General features: G+C 42.3%; 1 protein-coding gene across 1 annotated transcript in view; it reads right to left on the bottom strand.

Moving 5' to 3' along the window:
• Positions 1–14,440, bottom strand: part of LOC117590866 — a 62,491-nt gene that overhangs the window by 6,261 nt on the left and 41,790 nt on the right. The window contains exons 3-7 of the mRNA XM_034283886.1: positions 11,140–11,337; positions 10,590–10,710; positions 8,005–8,152; positions 1,701–2,104; positions 1,388–1,627 (exon numbers count right to left, since the gene is read on the bottom strand). Of these exons, the coding sequence (XP_034139777.1) occupies positions 1,388–1,627; positions 1,701–2,104; positions 8,005–8,152; positions 10,590–10,710; positions 11,140–11,337 (1,111 nt within the window). The remainder of the gene's footprint in view (positions 1–1,387; positions 1,628–1,700; positions 2,105–8,004; positions 8,153–10,589; positions 10,711–11,139; positions 11,338–14,440) is intronic.

Below are 14,440 nucleotides of genomic sequence, written 5' to 3'. Positions count from 1 at the left end.
ATGTGTAAAAAAAAAATCCCATAAAGTGTATAAACACAATTTTCTTTTCAACTTTCGCTTATCCTGTCCTGGAGATTCAACCGTCCTGCCATTTTATGTGGATAAACGGCTTGAATTCGTGTGACTGACAAATGTGTTGCACAATAAGAGTACGAGTAATCTATCAAATTATTTTTGAATTTCCTTTGCTAAACTGACTTCTAATTACATAAACGAAGCGCCTTTCACCTATTTGGCTTTAACTTTTTTCTGTCATAACTGACGCATACATGTCAATAACTCGCCAGTGCGGACTCTGAGACTTTTTATGATTGCCTTTGCTTTGTTTTATGACAAAATTGAAGCTGTTTTTTTGATTATCTTTCTGCCTGATATAGACATGGACATGGACATGGACATGGCAATTACACAAAAGTTTTTTTCTTGGCCAACTAATAAGCAGCCGAAGCACATTGTTATTTGATGTACAAGGAGTATGTACAGTGTGTGTTATGTGTGTGTGTAACGTTTGTTAGCTAAATTGATAAACATGAAACTGCATAAGTGGCTTTAAATAAGAAGCAGCTTAAACATAGAATGGGACGTTGGCTCAGGCATTTGCTTTCTTCATATATCTTGATGTTACCTGCATACTCGTTTCTTGCTCAACCAATTTCATGGCTTGAAGTCGAATTTTAATTAATGCCCATAATTAAATTTTGCCTGTCTAAAATGGTAATAATTAATATTTGCCATCACTCACACGTCACATGTCCGACCGTCCGCTCGTCCGCTCGTCCAGTAAACTCAATCAGAGATATCCATATCCAAAACGAAGCTATTGTCAAAAACTGAGCTGCAGCTTGCTGTTGTCGTGTTGTTGTATTGTGTTTTGTCTTATGTACGGGCATTACAATGATGATACGAGCTCCAAGCATTGCCTGCTGGGCCATTCCATTGTTTGGCTTTACGGGCAATAATGTGGAAAATTATCCTGATAATTGACTGAGAGCAATCCTTGAGCTGCTGCTGCTCAAGGCGACTGTTGATTTACTGTTGATCAACAATTGTTTTCCTCTTTCATTCAGGTTTGTGTGGCGCCCACGCTCCACAATCGCAATCAGAGTACTAGTGCCAGTGCCAATGCCAAGGCCAATGCCATGACGGGGATGCACATTATTCGGTCGAAGTGGAAGTAAGCACCAACTAAAGCAGCCATTAGGCATGTGGTTAGTTCACAGCTACCGCCCCTGAACTCTTTCTTCTTGCATTAATCAAGCAACAGTTCTGCAATGGTACACCGCGGCCCCACATCCCACACACACACACACACTGGGTCATAAATGCAGAGTTGTTAGGAGTCATGGCAATGACTAAAAGAACGGACGTAGAGTAAGCCAGCACTCACCCTCACTTTTCGCACCGTCTTGCGGCTGTCGTTGCGTATCTCAATGGTCACATTGACTTCCTCGCCATGGGTGTACCAGCCCTTGTCCAGGCTGGCCTTCAGTCCCACACGACCATCGTGCAGCAGGAATGGCTTGTCCACGGTGCCCTGGGGTCCTCCGTCGGGCCCGAGAGTGATGCTGCCAATGCCCCCGGACACCCCAGCACCGCTAAATGGCGACAACATGCAGTCGCAGTGATGCTATTAAGATACAGATTGACACACAAGCTAGGACCATGGACCATGGCATTGAACACATTTATTCGACACTCACCTCCTGGAAGGACTTGCTGTAGTTGTGAAACGAGTCCGGTGGGCACTTCTCGATCTCGCTCTTGCTGCGACCAAAGCGCCCGCTGAACCGGAATGCCTTCGGTGAGAGACGCAACTTTGGGAACGAGTCACCCCTCTCGGACTTGCCCTTCGCCTTTGTGCCGGAACCCAGGGAGTGGGTGGGTGTTTGGGTGTGCTGCTCGCTAGTCTCCGTATTGACCGGTAGCGTGGCACTGGATGGTGCGGCCGGTGGCGACGTCTTCGACCCGCTGCCCTGATGATGGCAGCCCGAGCAGGTGGCAAAATGTTCGACGCCCGAATGCTGAAAGACGTCCGTGCGGTAGATGACACGAACCCCCATCTTCACCGAGGCCCGCCGATGGAACTTTTCGTCGGTCTTATCAGCTTCAGGGTTGTCAAGCAATCGCCACAAAAAGAACAGACAGAGAAAAAAGAAAACCAAAACAAAACGTGAACAGGCTTTAGTTTGTTGTCATTGTGGGTGGAAGGTTTGCTGTAAGCTGCCGCTGTCGTTGCCGCCGCCGTTGCTCCAACAATTTTGCGGAACAAAAAAATGTTTTGCCAAATATTTATGTTGTTGTTGTTGTCTTTTGTTTGTTTTTGTATGATACAAATTTTCATTTCAGTCGAGTCCGGGTGACAGAGGTTCAGAGGGCGCTTTCCGTTTGTTCACTGTCCGTAGATTGTGCGAATCAGCCAGAAAATGATAATTAAATATTTTGTAACTTTGTGTAACGCCATTGCACTAAAGTCCCAATGACCACTTTTGTTGGCTAAAAGCTAATTTTTAAAAGTTAAAACCAAGACGCTGTTTTTGGCGTTCTGTATTAGAAAGAGATTGACCATCAAAGTTGCGTACCAGAAATTTTCATAGATGTCGCACAGCATGTGTAGTGAAAAAGTACCAATTGTATTGCTATTTTAAATATCTCATAAATTGAAAAATAACTGATTAACTGATCCAATTGTTTTGATGCATTTTATTCAGTAGGGTTTTTACTACGTGTTTTGTAATGTGAGCGGTATCTAGTAGTTGGCGATGTCTTCGTAATTGTTTGTTAAAGTGAGGCCTTCAATATGCCTATAACAATTTTTTTTTATATAGTGACACCTAGTCCCACCTTGAAACCGAATGTGTGTCGTAGAGCAATAAATGATTGTTAAACTGTATATAGTCAGAAATGCCACATTTGAGGAAAACTCTTACAAAATTTGCATTTATAGATCATAACCTTAAATGAGAAATTTCAATGTCTTTTCGCCGTTTGGAACACAATGAAAAAGAAAATTGTGAAGTAGGGTGCCATTTTGCATTGCATTTAAGCCACAATATTAGTCACTAGCTATTTTGGAGGGCTAGAGTTTGATATCCAGTGTTATATTGTTTTATAATGGAAACTCCTATGGAGAATGCTTTGTGGGAGAACAAATTCGATTATCTTGAATATTCAAGGGGTTTTCCATTTTTTCAAAAAACCTTCCTCTTGCTATTCTTAAATAATATCAAAAGACTAAATCCAAAAATCTTGATTCGTTCGCGAGTTATTAAGTTAGGACGACAAAAGTGGTCTTTGGGACCATAGTGCATTGATATGGTTTTCGTATTGGTATGGGGTGTTGGGTGTTGGCGAGCGGCCACTAGAACGGAGTACACAAAAAAAACACATGGAACATGGAAGAAATGGAAATGGCACACAAACAGACAGACAGAAATGGTGGAGATAAACATGGAAAGATTTAGATCAAGAGAAAAATATAGGTATGTGTCGTGAGGAGGTTAGCTAGTGTCCATATCTAGTAAAAAGAAAAAACTAAATATGCAAGTAATAGTAGATCCAAGCGCGCACAAATTCACGCATTTGCAATGCACAGATCAATTCCCAGTGGACCAAAAGACGATGGAAAAGCACAACTATCGCAAAAGGTTCGTAAACATATCAGAGAGCGATTACGGAAGTCTCGCTTAATGCTTGAACGTGGGCTCAAAAACGAGTATTAGCGAAATAATTAGCTGAATTGTATCGCGCAAACGATCTCAAAATTTAAATTTCACTGTCATAAATAAAACGTTGGCTTTGTATCGTTTGTAATATCGCTTACGAAGTTTTGGTCCACTGGGAAGTGGAAAACAAAGCTAGCCTTGATAGCCAAAGCTTCCAAATACCCTTGCAGAGTACTCAGGGCTTCAATTGAACTGCAAATGGAATTTCGTTTAGACCAGGTAAAATGTACTAATAATAGTAGGAGTAATGCCAGTACTGGTAAAATTCCAGCATGAGCCAGAATAAACTCGAGCTCGGATGCTAAAACCTATAGAGCCTCAACGACGGATGGACTTATTAATTTACTTATGAAATGATCTAGTTACGGAGGGGACTCTGCAAGGGTACACCCAAAAAGTGAAACTGTGACATTAATGCAAGAGACAGACAGACAGACATACAGATAGAGAAAGAGAGAGATAGAGAGGGAATGACAGAGAGTGGGAGAGCAAGGAAAAAAAACAACACCAAAAAGGAATGAAAGGAACGTAAACGGTACAATCACGATCATGACACCAATCGGAGCCGATCTGATCGAAACGTTGCCCGATCAGTGCCGATCTCCACATCCGCCCTTGACGATCATCGGAAGGTAATTAATTACCTTCGTCGGATGCTGTGCACATACAGGCAAAACAGCATTCGCAAAGGCGAGAGAAACGACTCTGCCTTTTCTTGGGGGCGGCCTCCATTCGTATCATTTCTTCGTAGACAAAGACATCTATAGGTTGCGGATACGGTTTGGATGGAGAGGGGGAACGATCAAGAGCTGGTTCAAATTCAAGAAACGAAACAAAGCAAATAGTACAGTGCAATCAGGTGATTTGAGTGTGTTCTTTTTTGACTGCCAATTCGACTGCCAATCATGTTGACAGAGCAAAAGTTGTTTGAAATCGATTGAAACGTGGAAGATATCTATTAAATAAATTGCGCACAGCTTCTGGAATTGGCAGGACTTGCTCTCGGATGCGCGGTATGGTTGTACGAAAGTGGAAGTTGTCCTGGGCAACCCCAATGAAGGGTTCCTGCCTGTAGTCTGTATGCTGGAGCTATCCGTTAAGCAGGTTGACACAATTGAATCAGTGGTCGCCCGGAAGCAGCGGGCAAGCAGGCTGGAATGTTGGGCGGGGCTAAGCAGCTTTAACCCACAGTCAAAACCACACACAGAGAGTCCACAGATGGAATAAATTCTTTGCCCTGGCGGCCAGGATATTGCAGGATATCCCCTTGAGCGAAGGAAAGAATATATTGTGGCAACATGGCGTAAAATAAAGACAAGGGACGTGTGAGACGCATCGAACGCGTCACAACTTTTATACACGGTACTCAGTCAAAGTACCTGTCCCATATTGTTTTTTTTATACTCGAAGAGTAAGTAGGTTATATTGGATTTGTGCACAAAGTGAATGTATGTAACACACGGAAGGAAACGTTTCCGACCCCATAAAGTATATATATTCTTGATCAGCATCAATAGCCATGTCTGTCTGTCCGTCTGTTCGTCCGTCCGTCTGTCCGTCTTGTTTGTCGGCTAGTTCTCAGAGACTATAAGAGCTAGAGCACTAACCAAATATAGATAAATATAGATTTGTCTGTAAAAGATGGATTTGGTAACAATGTTGATAAGACGGCAGCAACGAAGTCGATAAGCGAAGGCGTTTCCATAATAAATGCATACAATTTTGAATAAAGCAGTTAAAATCTGCATATAGAACAATTACAGCATACAATTACAATAACAACTTTTATTGGTATATTTATTTTTTCCAACCCCCCCAAAGGTCCGGCCACCAACCCCCACCCCTCATTCTGCACATGTTGCGGTAGGTCAGGTTTATACGCCAAGCCCCGAAAACAAAATCAAATCATCAAAACGAATTTTCGTTCCATCGCACTTCAGAAAGTCAGCGCACCAACCCATACATTACTTGCAGTGTCTGTGTGAATCAAGACAAAACCGGTTTGGAGCGCTAAAATATCATTGGCTACACGCACTTATACAAATGTAGCTGGGACTTCTGGCTGCGTGCTCTACACGCACTTATACAAAATGTAGCTGGGACTTCTAGTTACGTGTTCTACACGCACTAATACTTGTAGCTGCGACGTTGGCAGAAGCCTGGGACTTCCCGGGGCAATTGGCAATCTATTATACTATTTGGTTAGTGGCTAGAGCCACCAAATTTTGCATCCAGACTGCTATATGCTCACACTGAAACCAGTGTATTTCAAAAATGAGCCCCGCCCCCTTCCGCCCCCGTAAAAGGGTGAAACCTCCCAAACCTACAGTTTTGAAGATAAAAGAAAACTAAAAACTCCATTCCGTAGGGAATGACCATGTCTATCAGATCACCAAATTATTATAGCCACAATGAAGAAATTAATTTCCAGAACTAGCCGACAAACAAAACGGACAGACGGACGGACAGACGGGCAGACAGACATGGCTCTATCGACTCGGTTATTGATGCTGATGAAGAATATATATCCTTTATGGGGTAGGAAACGTTTCCTTCTGTGCGTTACATATGTACAACTGTTATTCGCACAAATACAATTTACCCTTTTTACTCTTCGAGTACCGGATATAAAAAGTAAACACGAACGGAATGGAATGGAATGCAATCTCCATGTGAATGCGAAGACGAGGCCGGAGTTGGAACTGAAGCTGAAGCAGAAGGCTGAAGCCGGAATTGCAGCCTCTCCTTGGGTGAGCATTTAATATTGATTTAACATAAATATTTGTATTTTTTGTTGTTGATCTACAAAGAGCCCCAACAGCAAACGAAGACAGAAAATAAAACAAGATGAATAGAACGTCACGAAAATCAATCACGAAATATTTAATGCACTCGAATACCCCGAATATCGGGACAGAGTGCCAGCAAGTACGAGTACGAGCAAGGGTCCGATATATGCGATATATTTATGTATAATACATTTGGCGAGTGTTCAAGTCAAGTTCAGGTTTAGGTTGGCGGCATCGCATTTACGAGGTGACGAGATTGGTGGACCTCTCCCACTGCATTTTTGACGATCTTGGCTGTGTGATGGCACATGAGTGAGGGTCGATTGAAGTGAGTACAAACGGGGATTTCCAACAGTGCAAATAAGTGCTGCAATCCAAATGTAGACGGTCCAAATTGTGGCGCTGTGTATGTCTCCATATCACTGTCCTTTGTCTTCCCATCACCAGTCGCTGTCGCTGTCGCTGTCGCTGTCTCAGTTCCAGTTTCAGTCCCAGCTCCAAAACCCCAAAAAAATGCCCATCAATCGAAACTAGTCGGAAGCCCCACATAATTGCAATATATTCTTCCGTCAACAGTCAGTATACAAAAATGTCCCCTCCCCTCCCCTCCTTCAACTAGTCGAATCATTTGGGTCTACTCTGCATGACCAGGCCCCGATCCTACTCTGCGTACATTTAACGCTATTTTAAAAGAACAAATTAAATTAGAAGTAATTAATTATACATATTTTATTTAATCAGTGCCAAAATGCGGTTTGGGCATTGCATTATTTATTCATGGCCACATTATTCATTCTCTCTTTTTGAAAGAGTTCATAATTGTGTTGATTGTTTTTTTTTCTCGATTGTTTCAATCGAATTATGAGTTACATTTAATTAATCCAATCAAAAACTTTGCGACACGTTGTCAATGCTCCGTTTTACGTATCTAATGCAAACATCCACAAAGACCTGAATATTCCAACAATTATAGAAAAAATAAAGAAAACTAGTAAGAAATACATCGACAGACTCCACAACCACCAAAATAATTTAGCCTTAAGTCTATTAGACAATAGCCTAACAGTAAGAAGATTGAAAAGATACCACATTCTCGGTATCCCTGATAGATAAATCCAACAAACTGAAAAGATGTTATATATAATAGCAGGGCTCATTGGAAAACTGCTATTTCTGTTAATTGAATATTAATTATACAATTTACTTATTGTTTAAACAAACAGATTGTAAATATAAAGAGAGAAAAAAAAATTTAAATAACCGTTTCATGTATTTGGGTTTTATTTTAGTCTGTTTAAAAATATCTGTGCAAATATCTAGTCCCCGCCAATCGTAAGAAGGCTTTTAAGTGGTCTCTGTTTTCCCGTCGTTGTTGTTGCTCCTGTCTCTACACCTTCCTCCGCCTGAGCGCTTCTTCCCCACCCCACCTGTGCTGATTGTCCGTGGTTGCCCGTGGTTGCCCGTGGTTCCCGCTGTGCCCGCGAATCACTTACCAATGAAGCAACGCACATCGTAGCTGGTGCCGATTGGAGCCCCATAATAGCGCTTGGCCGGAACCAACTGAACGCTCGGTGGTGAGTGAGCGTTAAGCACTAATGTGAAGGCGTGGGCGCCACCTCCGAGACGCTTCATAAGGGCCTCCTGTTGAGAGAGAGATGGTATAAAGTTAAGCGGGGCGAGTTCCAATAATATTATGGCGCTGAGATGAGATTAAGCATCTTGATTGGTTTCCAATGGCGCAGAACAGAGCGAAAACCGATACCGCAGTCAGCATAATTGTTTGCCCAGTTAGTTACTTTGATAAGCATCTTGTACATACACACACATACACACACACACACACACACACATAATTCGTGTATTTGTACATTTGTATGTACGAGTGTTCATTAATGGCTTTGTGTACAATTCATTGTATTTATCGAGAGCTGTGTGGAGGAACCGGCTGTGCTTGGAACATATATAAATGTATTTAGATATTCGTTTATTTCTCATTTTAATTATGCGTTTCGACCAAAAGTCTTTTTATCACAAATGCCTAAAACAACAACACAAAATGAACGCGAATGAACGAAAAATGATAACCTTGTTTGCTGTGTCTCCTGTGACTGTCTTTGTCCAAGTTTTGTTTGTTTGTTTCTGTGTATTATTTGCTTGACGCCCGCATTTCGTGTATTCTTTCATTTGCATTTGATTATACATTTAATTTGGAAATATGTAGTATATGTATGTACATATGTGCATACATACTCTACATACATTTATCTTTTATTATGGCAAAATGTTTCATTCGGAACATAAATCCTAATTTCTTTTGTGCCCGTGTGCATAAACGAATACATATATATGTATGCATGTATGTGCATAAGTATTTATGTATGTACATTGTACATATTATAACCACAACTAATCGCTGGCGCGTGTACGTATATCCCCGGTTGCCAAAGGCAACAGGCAGTGGCAGCCACAAGGTTTGCCACAGAGCCACGGCACAAAGACGTTTAAAGTCGAATTGGCATTGTCACCCCCCCCCCCCCCCCCACCAACAGACTCGTAAAAGTTCTCTACCAAGGCTCGAGGGAGACAACAAAATCAAATCATAAAGTTCATGAACTATCAAACATGATAGCCCTCTGTGTGGCAATCTTCAGATCCAACTCTTACACTTGCGCTGTCTACTTCTGCTCTTCCCAGGTACTTGCTTGGGCCAGTTGCTTGGTTTCTGGGGTCACATTCTCCTCCCCCATCTGCCTTCAAATTTGATAATCTATCATTTGGGAATCTCTTTTTTTACTGGCACACTTCACTCAATCTATCAATGCCCACAGACTGCTGGGCCTTTACTCCCTCAACAAGTTTACTGCCCCCTGGCAACGTTCCTTTTCTTTGGCTGAGGACTATATTTGGGAGGGACACCATCGTCGTCTTGCTATTCGGTAAGTTATTAAAATCAAATTTATTTTATTATGCGTGCTTTTGAATGTGTGTGTATCTGTCTGTATGTGTCTAGTTTCCAGTCCGAGCAGCCCGTGTCCATTTGGCTAACCGAATTAGTTCGCCTTGTGGGCTGTGTGCTGTGGATGTGGGCAGCGGGCTGGGGTGGCTGTCAGAAATGTGAATGTCAAAATGAATAAAAACACAAAAAATCGAAAGCTGAATTTGAGTCCGAAAAAAATGTAAAATAAAAAGAATATGAGCAGAGGCAATGGCCAACATTTGTTTGGCTTTTAGTTAAATGGAATTGATTTTCAATTGGTTTAAGTGCATCCATAGGGTTCCCTCCATCGCATAATAAATATATGCATGGAACCGGACCTGGACCCAGACCTAATCCAAGGCGATGCACTCGTCTGACTCGATCTCCTGACGTTCCCAGGCAGCGGTTGAGCGCTGAGAGTGAAGAGGCGAATGAGTATGGCCACCGTGTTGGCTCGGTCATAAAATTGTACAACATTCAAGTGCCTCCAGAACTGTGGCACCAAGCACCAGACAAGTCGAAGTTGCAAATACTCTAAGTGGAAAATGGTCATAGCTGACAGCTAAGAATGTCCCCCGGAATGGAGTTTTAAGGCAAGCTTCATATAAAGACTGAAATGGGAAGTGCTGGTACTGCTGGTCCATTAAGCAGGTGAATTTCAGCATTGGCTCTGACGTCCCAGCGATACTTTTTCGATCTGCACTTGGACGATCGAGTGGCAAGGTGCCAGGCACTCCAATAATTGTCCAATTATTTATTGGTCTTGTGCAGTGAGGCGTCAGAGTCAGAATGAGAATTGATGGCGAAAGGCAGTTGAACAGAGAGTGGCAAGACCTTGGGGCATTTCATGGCTTGGCATCCAATCCATCCATTAAACATTGCCGTCGGCAATTTAGAATCCTGCTGCCAAAGTTGGCGCGCGGCAAAAAGTTTCCCGTTAATCTACCGCACTACACTCTACAGCTGGGCAAGGACTTGCAACGGCTTTTGTCCGTCGCCAGATGCCTGATGTACAGGAGGAGAGTGCAGCGGGCAGTAGCTGTGGCTAGAGGAGGAGGCGGTATGGGCAGAGAGAAGCATTGTTTCAATTACGATGATTACCTGCAAGGGGCTAAGCGAGTCCGGTGCTGGCTCCTGGAGGCGTGGCCAAATCTGATGCAGCGACATGATGGCCTCGTTGCAGAAACGCAGGCCCATAACCTCCTCATCCTCGCGGCCATAGCTGCAGGAACCACGAAGGATAGAAGGACACTTAGTTAGACCCATTGGCAGTAGTAGCAGCAACAGGAGCAGCAGCAGCAACAAGAGCAGAAACAAGAGCAGCAACAGGAGCAGAAACAGCAAAGCCAACAATTACTCTGCCACTAAGACCATGGCAACCAGGCACAGTAGTCAACTGTCCGACACTTCTCCAGTCAGTTAGTCCCGCCTGCCTCTGGCTGCCTTGGTCAGCGGGCCGAGCTGGCTGCCAAATTACAATTTCAATTTCAAAATTAATATTCGTCAGTCCGTTTCTCTTCCACGATTATCGCTGTTTTCTGTTTTCTGTTTTCTGTCTCTGTATTTTGCTGTTGCTGCTGTTTGCTGTTCTCTGTCTCTACTTCAATGTACGTCCGTCCATTGCCAAGGGTGCCCATGGCCTTAGCCTTACCGAAAGGTCAGCGTTAGCTGGGCATACACACGATATCCCTGGATGGCCTTCGGGTCCACATAGAGAATGCCACGCAGCACCGCCGCCTTGTCCCCGGTGAGCGTCATCTCTCGCGTCGGCAAATACAGAGTTAGCACACAATTCGGTGAGGTCTTCTTGTAGACGCGCTGCGTTCCAAACTCATCCCGTGTAGCCGACCTGTGTGGAATGTCAAAAACAGAACACAGACACATATTAGATGGGTGCAACAAAGAGGAAATCGTTATCAAATGGCAGCACCCAGAGTGTCACTTCTAGTTGAGCTCTTAGACTAGATTGCAGCAGAATAGTTTGGTCTTTGATATTTCGAATTAACTAAAAGATTTAATTGGGGTACCTCCCGCTGTAATCACTGGGAACGCTCGCACACGCTGCCATGACAATCACTTTGAATTTGAGTTTTGAATTGTTAAAACTTTAAGTGCCTCATTTGAGAGAAATTGCACAACTCAATCCACATTCATTATTGACATGTGCAATTAAAATCCGCAGCTGGCTCCTCAGGCGATTTACTCGCTTTTAGGGGCACACACATGGGAGAAGCACAAAATTCTCTCATGCCCTATCACCCGCCACCTGACCCCGCCCAATCCTTCTAAACATTTGAGATGACTTCTCAGAATTTAGCAGGGCAGCAGGGCCTATGGCAAAAAATATTAAAATTCAGTAAATTTGTGTCAAATTATGGGCGGCTCTTCTGCAAATGGTTGTGGTGTGGTGTCATGTGGTGTGGTTTGGTCTGTGTTGTGTTGTGATGCGGCATGGCGTTGGTCGGTTTGCTGCGGTTTTTGCACACATGTCATTGCAGTGCAGCCATTCATTGATTTCTGCCAGGGACAGCCAGGCAGGGAGACAAAGAACGATTTCCGACAATGAACTGTCAATTGTCAGCAAAGATATTTGAGATTATCAGCGAGTCGTCGTCCCTGATTCATTCCCAAATGATATTAAAGGAAAATGGGGGGACTTCCTTTGGAGAACTTTTATTTTACTAGGGGACACTTAGCATACTTAAAAAATTGCATACTTGGAGTCAAAAGTGTGGCCCTATTAGTGCGAGAATAAAACAGAAACATATACATAATTTTTTGGTTGTCAAGGATACTCGTTTCGAGGTGGTGGCCTGCCCTATCCCACCTTTTGGCCATTGCCATGGCAAAAGCCGGAGACGGACTTATGCGTTTGTTCGTCCTTCGTTTGCCACTTACGAGTCTTGCGGTCTGTGCAATTACTCGTAAATGCTAGCGAGCCCCAAGAAGTATGCAATTAAAATGCCTGCCAAAAGCGACAGTAGATACCGGGTGGTGGCGGGGGGACACCGTGACAGTGTGAGTCCGTGATAAATGCAGGAGGTAGCCAGAGGGGACCCAATTAGATTCCAAGCTCTTTGGCTTAAGTGTTTTAATTAGTTTCATTTTGCCATTGATTTGCCATCAAAACGGCAGAAATTAAAATTCAACACAGTTCAAATAGAAATGTGAACACACATAGAAATGGAAATATTCCCTGCTCCAAAAGGGAATGCCTAACAGAGTCAGGCACTGCGCCGAAAGGGTGTCCATTGGACTCAAAGGGCGTGCCGAACTTACTCGCACTATAAGTTTACTAATTCTCTATGGATAATCTAAAGATAACAAACTAAAAATAACACATATCTAGTAATTCGCAACACGGTGCAAAAATCTAAAAAATATTTGGTTTCTTCTAATGAAATTGCTATTGAATGTGGAATAAATTGCGAAACTGTTCTCTAAGTTTACAATTATAGAAAAAAGCTAGAAAGAATGTGTGGTAAAATTAGTTTAAAATAAGATGAATATTGAACTATTATTGGACAGCCATTGTTTAATGATAAGTTACTCAGTCCTAAAGACTTTCTTTAATGATGAGTTTGTGCTGTCACAGATCCTGCACGCGTGCAACTAACTGAAACTGTGCTACAGGACTGTGCTACGAGTAATTTGAGTTGATGGATTAAGTTTTGATTAGCATAAGCATTTCTACACAATAATCATTGAAAATAATTATTATTATTATTATTATTCTGTTCTGAATGGTGAGCTGGGAATGTGATGTCTGTCCATGTGATTCCATCATGGAACGTCTTTCTTTTCAGTCTTTGGATGGCATTAGTTTTCATTTAAATGTTAAAACAAAGTGTGAAGCATGGAAAATTTAATGAAATTATTTCCCAAACCCCTCAGTGATTGTCGCAGATTGTGCCTTACTTTTTTCTTTTTAAAAATCTTTCGTGCAAAGGGTGCAAGCGACTCGTGTGTTTAGAAATTATGCCATGGATGTAGATACTCGTATGTATAAAGATCCGGGACACATCTTGTTATGCCGCAGCGAACATATGTAGCCACACGGCCAAACGGACTCCGAATCCGTAAATTTATGGAAAAGTTTTTACCACCCAGTTTGCCATTTGTCTCGCTCTCGCCGCAAAATTGTCAATTGCAAATAATTAATTGGCTGTGGGTCCTTAACTGTCCTTTACCCGTTCTTTTCTGCCCGACCTATTCTATCATTATAGATTTAATATTTAATATTTATGAAACTTTTGCAAAACGACTTTAAATTTATGTGGGACAGTTACCAATACCAATCCAAGTTACCAGTTCCGACTTTTGCCTGTGCAGCTGCTCCTCTTTTTTTAAGGAAAACTTTTGTGCAGAGACTGCCGGACAAACACAAAAGGAAAGAGTGTACTTTTGTGGCGACTACAGCAACATCTATAAGAGATAACTTAAGATAACCAAGAAGTACTTCACTGGCACCCGCATTGATAATTGTTTGCTTTTGCTCATTTCTTAGCGAATAATTTAATTGAAATTTCCGAGCTTAATTTACTCTGGTTAGCCACTGGTAAAAATTGAACTTTCGGTTATGGCCTTTGTTTGGTCGCAGTTTATTTGTTCTCATTCTCATATAGGAAAGGAAACACTAATCACGGGTACCTGGGGGCCTGTTAAAACACTGAAATTTGATATGAAAGTAGACTACCTGTTCCTGCCTCTGTTTCTGTTTATTTTGTATTTCCTTTGTAACGAAACAAAAATATATGCACAAATGAGAAACCTTTTCCGCACAGACAAAACCTTGGCATGGATGTAAATGCAACTTTGAATTATATCTGGAAATTTGCTTATTTTTTCGCACTTGCCTAGGCTGAGGCAAGAGTTTTTTGCCTCGACTTTGCCCTTTCTACTTATTACTTTGTTTTTTTTGTGTGTTATTTAACGCTCTCATAGAGCGACAA

Source organism: Drosophila guanche, unplaced genomic scaffold (assembly GCF_900245975.1).
Source record: "Drosophila guanche unplaced genomic scaffold, DGUA_6, whole genome shotgun sequence".
Classification (NCBI taxonomy): domain Eukaryota; kingdom Metazoa; phylum Arthropoda; class Insecta; order Diptera; family Drosophilidae; genus Drosophila; species Drosophila guanche.
The sequence above is the reverse complement of the archived record's forward strand: the minus strand, read 5'-3'. Positions and strand labels throughout refer to the sequence as shown.